The sequence below is a fragment of the Ctenocephalides felis genome, unplaced genomic scaffold, assembly GCF_003426905.1.
Source record: "Ctenocephalides felis isolate EL2017-DRISC unplaced genomic scaffold, ASM342690v1 CF-g0.4_SCAFFOLD_00749, whole genome shotgun sequence".
Classification (NCBI taxonomy): domain Eukaryota; kingdom Metazoa; phylum Arthropoda; class Insecta; order Siphonaptera; family Pulicidae; genus Ctenocephalides; species Ctenocephalides felis.
This window is the reverse complement of record NW_020536903.1, coordinates 1-9,411: the sequence shown is the minus strand read 5'-3', so window position 1 is coordinate 9,411 and position 9,411 is coordinate 1. Positions and strand designations below refer to the sequence as shown.

General features: G+C 33.1%; 1 protein-coding gene across 1 annotated transcript; it reads left to right on the top strand.

The window, feature by feature from the left end:
* Nucleotides 1-8,603: 8,603 nt before the first annotated feature.
* Nucleotides 8,604-9,274, top strand: LOC113367922 (the record flags this gene model as incomplete). The annotated part of the gene is made up of 2 exons (XM_026609498.1): nt 8,604-8,968; nt 9,037-9,274. Coding segments are annotated over exons 1-2 (603 nt in total), but the record flags the coding sequence as incomplete, so codon positions are not given.
* Between the last annotated feature and the right edge of the window lie 137 nt (nt 9,275-9,411).

Below are 9,411 nucleotides of genomic sequence, written 5' to 3'. Positions count from 1 at the left end.
ATTCGTCGAAAGTATCAAATTCACTAAAGCGGGTATTGTCACTGATAGCAAAAGCTGCTTAGACAAACTGAAAAATCTATTTTCACAAATAGAACATTACGATATGAAGTCTACAATAACTAGACTTATATACTATACTAAATAAATCTATTGGAGGACGGTCATATGCTTAAATTATTATGAATAAGATCCCAGCTTGGTATTAGAGGCAACAAAAAAGCGTACACTATAGCAAAATGGGTGGAACAATAATCCATCCAGCCACAGTGAATAACTATATGATTAATTTTGAACAAAAAATATTTGACAAATAGCAAGAAGAATGGAATAGTTCGTCGGAGACAAGGGGACGATATCGCTGTAAAAGAAATCATGGTTCCGGAAGTTTGTAAATGGAAACAGAAGTACAATCGTATCATTAACGAGATTGAGATTTAACCATGGCAACTTACCCGCACATCTGAAAAGGCTAGGAGTAAAATATCAGAATCGTGTCAATATGGAGCACCAATTGGATCAACTGAACACATAATACTAGAATGCAGTCTATTTGAGGAAAAAATGACAAAATTGTTAGAGGAACTGCACCCCACAAAAACGCTAATCAAGCCCTTCAATTTGTCATCATTATTACAGAATTTAAATTGTTATCCTCACATATTTAGGTTTATTAATGAAAGTAAAGTAAAGATATAAGTGAATAATATTATATGTATGTGACTTGTGTCTAAACTATCTTCGGTTAAAGTAAAACAATTACCACATGACATTGTAATTTCAGCCGAGGCATAATTTGAAAAATCATCATTTTCAAGAATTTTTCAAAACTGTGGGTAATAGATTTGTAGTTGGAAGAGACTTCAACAGCAAGCATACAAATTGTGGTCACGATTAGTGAATCACAAGGACTAAAAATTCAATAAATTTATTCAACAACAAAATTATACAACTATTTCCACAGGAACACCTACATACTGGATTCAGCAAGAATACCTGACCTTTTGGATTCCTTCATAGTTTCTGGGATCATGGCTCATAATTATTTATATTTTTATTTATCATCCAACCACTCAATCAAGCTCCGACGTTGCATAATATCAATACTTACTGGGAATTTTATCGAAGTATTATTGAAAAAAAAAGTTAACTTAAAAGTCAATTTACAAACTCCAAGTTGAACAATGATATTGAACTTGATAATTTTTAACAAATCATGAAAATGCGGTCAAATCCTTAACAACAAACATAAAAATAGTAGTTAAAAATAAAATTTCCACTATTAGTCTTAAAATTAAAAGATTGATAGCAGCAAAGCGGTAAACAAAAATAAGATGGCAAACTTCACTTTATCCACCTGATGAAAAATTCTTAATGAATTAAGTAATACATCAAAACTCAAAATTAAAAAATGGAATGAAAATAGCTCTAATAATTATAAAAAACTTAACAGATTTGATAACCATGTGTGAAAGCATTGAAAGATACTGAAATCAAAATCTTTATCGGATTATTCATATTGTTATAAAATTATAAGAAGGTTATGGAAAGTTTGTCTAGTAAAAGTTTTATGTAAATTTAATATATTTAAATTTTGAAATATTTCGAAAAATTAAAATTTTTAAAAAATTAGATTTTAAGCAAATCTTGAATTTTTTTGAAAATATTTAGTTTTTAGAAAAAATCGATTTTGAACATTTTTAATTAAAACAATTTTTTGAAAATTTTGAAATTTTTGAAAACTTACAAGAAAAAACGAGAACAGAAGTTGTTCTGAAATCTGTTTCCGACATTGCTAGGCAAATGGTTATACAAAGAAATTTGTTAAGGATACTGCCGTTGTGAATAGCTGGCATAAATGGGAAATGTGGCTGGCAAGGTCGTAAATTATAGTATATATTATCGATGCTAGATAAAGTGTGGCATGCACTAGCCAAGAAATCTGGCGTCGTGTACAACGGGTTTAACCTATAAATAATATTGTTTAGCGTTTGTTATTTTTTATATTCCCTCATCGATCATAGTAGTCCCCACTTATGATAAGTAAATTACTTTTTGTCTACACTAGAATTTATCGAAAAACTACATGGCATTGTACCTTAAGGCAAATTGCTAGAACTTGCCGTACCGTAATTAGTAGATTAGTTTTTGTAACGCTAATAGGATGAATCAACACATAAAAGATCTAGCAGTTTTTCTTGCTGAAAAGCAAAATTGGTTTTTCACTGGTGAGTGAAATGCATTTTACTAAGTACTCAAATTTATATATACCTCACTAACTGTCTTTATCAGATCCCTCATCCAGATGTAGTACCCCTATAGGCACAGCCATATTAATGCAATTCGGTCCTTCCGATATCAATTAGGAGAAGCTTTTTGATATTGTAAAGTTTACAATATCAAAGTAATGTAAAGTTAACAATGTAAAGTAACATTGTAAACAATGAAAATTTCATTAAAGAATATCAACACGAAGCTCTGAATTTATAATTGTAATACAAATATTACACAATATTACATTAGAATCTATGGAAAATTTAAAAATATTTTTGCAAGATCATTGAAATATTATAAGAATATTCTAACAACAGCAAAATAACTGAGCAAAGAGGTGGATGGAGAACAAGAATTTAAAGATGGTTCGGAAGTGCGACAACGAAAGAAAAAAACGACCATTGGATTATAAGCTCTCTGACGAATCGCCAAGATTTCCATTAGATAAATGTAAAATTATTGTGTTTTAGGTGCTTTTAGATGTTGAAATGTGTTCGACAAACGATCGCTTTCAACAATTAAGGATCGATTTTAAAAAATCGATTTTTTAAATAAATTACAGGAAAATAATACAGAGCTTTAAGAAAGCATTGCAGTCATTTAGAAGTTATTTTAAAGGACGGCAACAGTAGAAATATAAACTCAATAGAATTTTTTGCATTTCGTGATATTTTTCAGACAATCGATTCTAATATCCGAAAACAATTTGATATCCTTAATCATATAGTGTACGATAATTTAGCATTCCCTAATTTTTAAATTGCCTTGAATACTCATAACTTTACCTGTTTGTGTAGCAAAGTGGTGCACGTAGTTTTTCGAAATTGAAAGTAATTAAAACTCACATAAGAACTAATATGTTATAAGATAAGCTGAATAGTTTGGCGTTATTTAGCACTAAACATGGGAATGATTTGGGTTTGCTCGGTGAGTGGAATCGATGGACGTTGAAGAGTGACCATCAAATTGTAAAATTAAAAAAAGTATCTTTGATGGATGAGAGTGTCTTCAGCCCAACCATGTTATAAATAATTAAATCTCACGTGACACTACTTAATCCCGTTAATCCCGTATGCGGTTTCCCTCTATAGCGGAAGACAGTGCAAAACGTTTAAATTGTGCGATGAGCAATTAATCGACCCATTAAAACAGTCTCAAAAAATGGGTCGCTCAAGGAAGAAAAAATTTAATAAGAGAGCGTACACAAGCAACGAATTTCGACAACTGATAAATTCAAATAATAGCACCGACGACCCATCTAAACTGGAGTTATCAAATAGATTTGCAGCCTATCGAACACAGATTCAGATCCGGATACGGAAACCAAAGAACTAATGGAAACCGCCAATGCAATCATCAAAAAAAGGGCACAGAAAAATAACTTCGAAGGGAGTACAAAGAAAAGAGCTACTTTATCATCCAAAGCAGCAACATCTAAAAACGTTGTCAGAAAGACAAAACTCCCGCAAAATACGAGTGACGACTAAATTGGCGCAATCTGAAATACTGATTTTGAGGGGCCACTCCAACGGACATCAAAGCGGATCTCAAAAAATCACAATTGGAGTTAGTCAAAGTTATTCAGATGAATTCGACAAAAAACGGAATAACATATAATATTTGCGTGTATATTATAATTCTAAAACCCGAAAAAGAATCCAAAAAGTGATCAGTGCCCATTATATGTGCAGTAAAGTGAACGGAGATTCATCAAATTGGCCTGAGGTGTCTAAGGAAAATGATACCCCCAATCCAACATTCTGCAACTGCAATGGATCTCATTCAGCCAACTATAAAAACTGTCCAACACTACTGAACTATTTAAAGAAAAGAGAAAACACAAACTCAAAACCAAAATTAATACCAGCTATACCTGCTTTAGTACCTCTTCAGAAAAAGTACAGTGAAGGTCACTATTTCTCCCTCTGAAACGGCTCACAAAATTGAAATAACGGCGATAACACAGAATGTTTTTTTAAGCTGATCAAAGGACTTCGATATATATAAAGTTTTGAATAATGTTCAAGTGTTCCTGCATAAATTCTTAGCAGCCAAGGATATAACCGAAATTATGATACTCAATGCACAATATTTTGCGCAGTAGTTGCTCATCTCAACTATTTTATTGTCCAGAAGAAGCATTAGATAGTGAAGAAGATGGACATATTATACCAGATTCATGGCGAAACAGCACTACAGACACATCAAAATCTCTTCATTCTATGCGACAAATACCACGCAAAAGAAGTACAAAATGTTTTAGTAAAGTACTGTGCAAATGTCCGACTAACTTGGCAAGACGACTATGAATAGATGCGGTATTATAATGTCAGTCTCCCATGTCCACATGGTATTAAATTAAAAATCAATAAAATTATATTTTACCTGTGATGTATTAGTAGTTTGGCTTGGTTTGTAGCAAAATCCATAAAATGAATTGCTGTATATGCAAACCGACTACACTCACAATCTTCATCACACCCCGTACATGAACTTTTGATTCCCTGTGGCTTTTCTCTTCTGTATAATGCCTGCAATAATTAAGTAGGAAATAATGTGAATATAATAATCTGTATGCAAACTTTAATAATTTGCCATGTTCACTGGTTTTTCCGTATGATTTTTGTTTGTGTGTATTTTGTAAATAATACTGTGAATAAATTACTCAATTAATTTCATTCAGTGTTTGTATTTATTATTTGTATTTTGGGTCGTTTTCTTTCCTCAGCATTCATATTCAGAGCAAGCTGAACGATAGTTACGAGATTCATCCCGCCGACACTGCTTACCTTACATCTAGTTACAAGAACCACCTTGCTGATAGAGCATATTTCTACCTGTATATGATGCGAGATCTCTATACTCAAGGAGGATTACTCTATATATTTTTTGCCAGTTACATACCAGATATTTCATTATATTATAATATTATAAAATTGAAGTAATTTGTAAAAGATTGAAATTTTAAGAAATAAAGTTTTTTTATTATATTCTCGAATACCAAGTACAAAATTGGCGCAGTCGGTAGGATAGAATTCGGGAAGGTCTATCGCAGAATTCCATTGATTTCTATCATTCAGAATTAGGAACCAAAAATAAATCACAAATAATAGAATTGTGGGATTGATTTTGGAAAGGTCTAACGCAGAATTTACATTCAAGAAAATATTTCAAAAGTGATTGCAAGTAAAAAGTGAATATTTTTGTATTCACATTATTTTGTATGCAAAAGTGAAGTATATTAATTAATTGATTTAAAAGTAAAAAATATTGTGTGTGAAAATGCGAAGAGAAATTCGCCGAGAATCCTGAACTGGTAAGTGAAAATTTTTAATTGATAGTAAAATTGCCAATCCTCCCTTATCCTTCAATCGCTAGAGATAAGCAAGCAATTTTTACATTTGAAATTTTTATTAATTAATTGAAGAATTTATAGTAGCTAATTTTATTTTTAATTTCCATTGAAACATAATTCCATGTACGTGAATTAATTTATGGAAAATAGCGATTTAATAGAAAATTTATCCAATTTTTTTTATCAAATATGTCGATTCAAAATTTTCATAAATTTAATAATAATAACAATGCATTGATCGATACTATTCCGAAATTTGGAGAAAATTAATTTCACTTATTTTAAGAGTCGAAGAAATTAAAAATAGGTTCTACGACAATAGTAATCCGACGTGTATACAAAACGAAATTATTAGATGCGCAGTTCATTCGAAATTTTATGACAGGGCTAAAGTAGTAATTGAAATTGCTAATGCTAGTTTTTATTCATAGGCTGATGATGATTGTGAAATAATCCACATTTTCATGTGTCAACGACTTTTTCAACAGTTCGCTGTTGGCATGTATGTCAAAATTGTGACTGAGCGATTAACATACATCCGCTTAAACCAACAGCACCTTCGATCTGAAGAAAACATCCATCTTCATGATGCTATTATTGCCGATGGTAATGCAAACAATGTGGGTAAAATGACAATTTTGCCGGCTACCTACATTGGAAGCCCGCGCCACATGCACGAGTACGCACAAGATGCAATGACATACGTTAGAAAATATGGTCGCCCTGATCTATTCATTACATTCACATGTAACCCGCAATGGATAGAAATTAAAAAAGAATTGATACACGACCAAACTCTAGGAGATAGTCATGAATTACTGCCAGATTTTTTAAACAAAACTTAAAATATTTGTTGAATTTGATAATAAATCATGTATATGGCCAAGTACGTTGCTGGATGTACTCTGTTGAGTGGCAAATGGGTGGTCTTCCTCATGCGCACATCTTAGCCTGGCTTATTGACAAAATGAGGCCTGAAGATATTGATTCGGTCATATCAGCTCAGATTCCTAATAAAAATGTTGATTCAAATGTGCAAGCAATAATTACTAAACATATGATATATGGACTTTGCGGAGTTTTCAACAATAACTCGAGAAATCTAACTGCTGAAACCATTACTGGAAATGATGGTTATCCACTGTATCGTAGGCAATCAGTTGCGGATGGTGGGCAATATGTAGTTGTGAAAGTAAAAGGACAAGATTTTTATGTTGACAACCGATGGATTGTGCCGTACTTCCCAATATTATCCGAAGCTTTTCAAGCACACATCAAAGTAGAATTTTGTAACTCTGTCAAGTTAATAAAATATATATGCAAATATGTTAACAAAGGTATTACATGGCCATGTTCGCTGTTGCTAAAACAAATTATAAAGTTTCTGAGTATCAGATGGGTCGCTACGTAAGTAACAATGGAGCAATTTGGCGATTTTTTTCTTTTCCAATACACGAAAGACACCCTTCTGTAGTCCACTTGCCCCAGTTAACCTCCAAAAACATTAACAAGTTTATTTTCAATTTGTCAAAGAGATGATTTAGCCCATACTTTGATGTATGCTGTAAAGTCTCCTAGGCTGGTTTGTGATGCCTTTAGATGTATGTTCTGGATCACCAGTACGACCAGGAATTGTAATGATAGGCTGGACCCGAGCGGTGAATACTTGAATAGTTGTTGAAATATTATATTTGTGATGTGGACTCCCCAGAGTCCACTGGTAGTGTGAAATGCCTTTAGACGAACAGCGATTTGATAGTAATTTGTAAACACACTTCTTTCTTTGAATGATACTTTATTATTCGCTATTTTTACAATTAATATTTGTTAATAACCTTTTGGTTATCATATCAGCAAAGACTACATTTTACTAATTACTATGTCTGACTAACTCTATGTCTGTCTCCGAGTCTGACTCCAAGTTTGACTCCAAGCTTGACTGACTGTCTAACTTTTGTCTAACTCTTATATACTAATTTCTTGTTTACAACCTATTTACAAAATCCAACAGTAAGCACTTCCGGTGACCACGTAACCTACATATAACTAGCAACGCGTTTTGTAATTATTAAACAAAATAATGATTCGAATTGTTATTACAGTTCAGCATCAAAGTCGTTTCAACGTCGTAAAAAAGAACACCGGTTGAAGGATATCCAAATGTGTTTGCTACATGTGCTATAGGGCCCATTTATATAGTACATCCAAATAATGATGAGTGATACTACCTTAGGTTATTATTGGTTAATGTTCCTAGACCGACATTATTTCAACAATTGAAAACGGTTGATGAATATCTATGTGCGACTTACCGTGAAGCATGTCACATGTTACAGTTGCTTGGAGACGATTCCATTGGGATAATAAGCAAGGACGACATCATATCCTCATCTCCGCATCATGTGTGTACATTGTTTGCGATTATAATTCCAACATGTTTTCCCTCAAATCTGAAAGATTTGTGGCTCAAATACAGAGATGACATGTCTGATCATTCTGAAATTACTACAGAAATTTATAATAAAACTTTGATCATAATAGAGGATATGTGTTTATTGATAGCAAATAAAGTATTATCATTTTGGGCCTGACAGCACCAAACCGTTGTGTTCGATATGCATTTAACCATGAGTTAAGAAGAGAGCAACAGTATGATATTGAAACATTGACCGAAATAGTTCGCACAGCTGTTCCAAAGTTGAATGATCATCAAAGGATTGTATATGATGATTGATACAAGCGGATCTGGAGGGATTTTTTTTCTTGATGCTCCTGGTGGTACTGGAAAAGCATTCCTGTTATCATTGCTATTGGCAAAGATCAGATCGCAAAATGACGTAGCTCTAGCATTGGCATCATCAGGAATAGCAGCACAACATTGTTAGAAGGTGAATGAACTGCACATTCAGCATTGAAGTTACCTCTTAATATGCAAATCGATGAAATACCAGTTTGCAATATCAGAAAAACTAGCGCCATGGCCAAGATACTTCAGACATGCAAATTGATTATCTGGGATAAATGTACAATTACCCACAAGAGGTCACTGGAAGCACTAGACAGAACATTGAAAGATTTACGTGACAATCAAAATATTTTTGGTGGAGCAATGATTTTGTTGTCAGGTGATTTTCGCCAAACTCTTCCAGATATACCACAATCAAGTGTTGCTGAGGAACTAAACGCAAGCTTAAAATCATCAAATCTGTGGCGTCATGTTAAGAAACTCCAGTTAACAACAAACATGCGAGTGGTTTTGCAACAAGATGAAACAGCGAAAGTGTTTTCAAAGCAGTTACTAAATATTGGAAATGGTAATGTCGCAGTTGATGCCTCGAACGGGTTAATAACATTTCCCGCATAGTTTTGCAGCTGCACAAACACACAAAGAGGAGCTTGCGTATTTCCAGATATACCAACCAACAATTTCACGATCTCAATTGGCTGAGCGAACGAGCAATATTGGCGGCGAAAAACAAAGATGCCGATGATCTTAATGCAACAATACAAAGTTTACTTCCAGGAGAATGCTTTACTTATAAATCTGTAGACACCGCTACAAATCAGGATGACATACTCAACTATCCTACAGAATTTCTAAATTCATTAAAATTGCCTGGGCTGCCACCACATAATTTACAATTGAAAGTAGGATCAATTGTCATCATGCTACGTAATTTAAATCAGCCCATACATGCCAAACAATGAAAAACAATTGGTTGTAAAAAAGCTAATAAATAATGTAATTGTGGCAAAATCACAATAAAAAATACAAGGGACAAGAT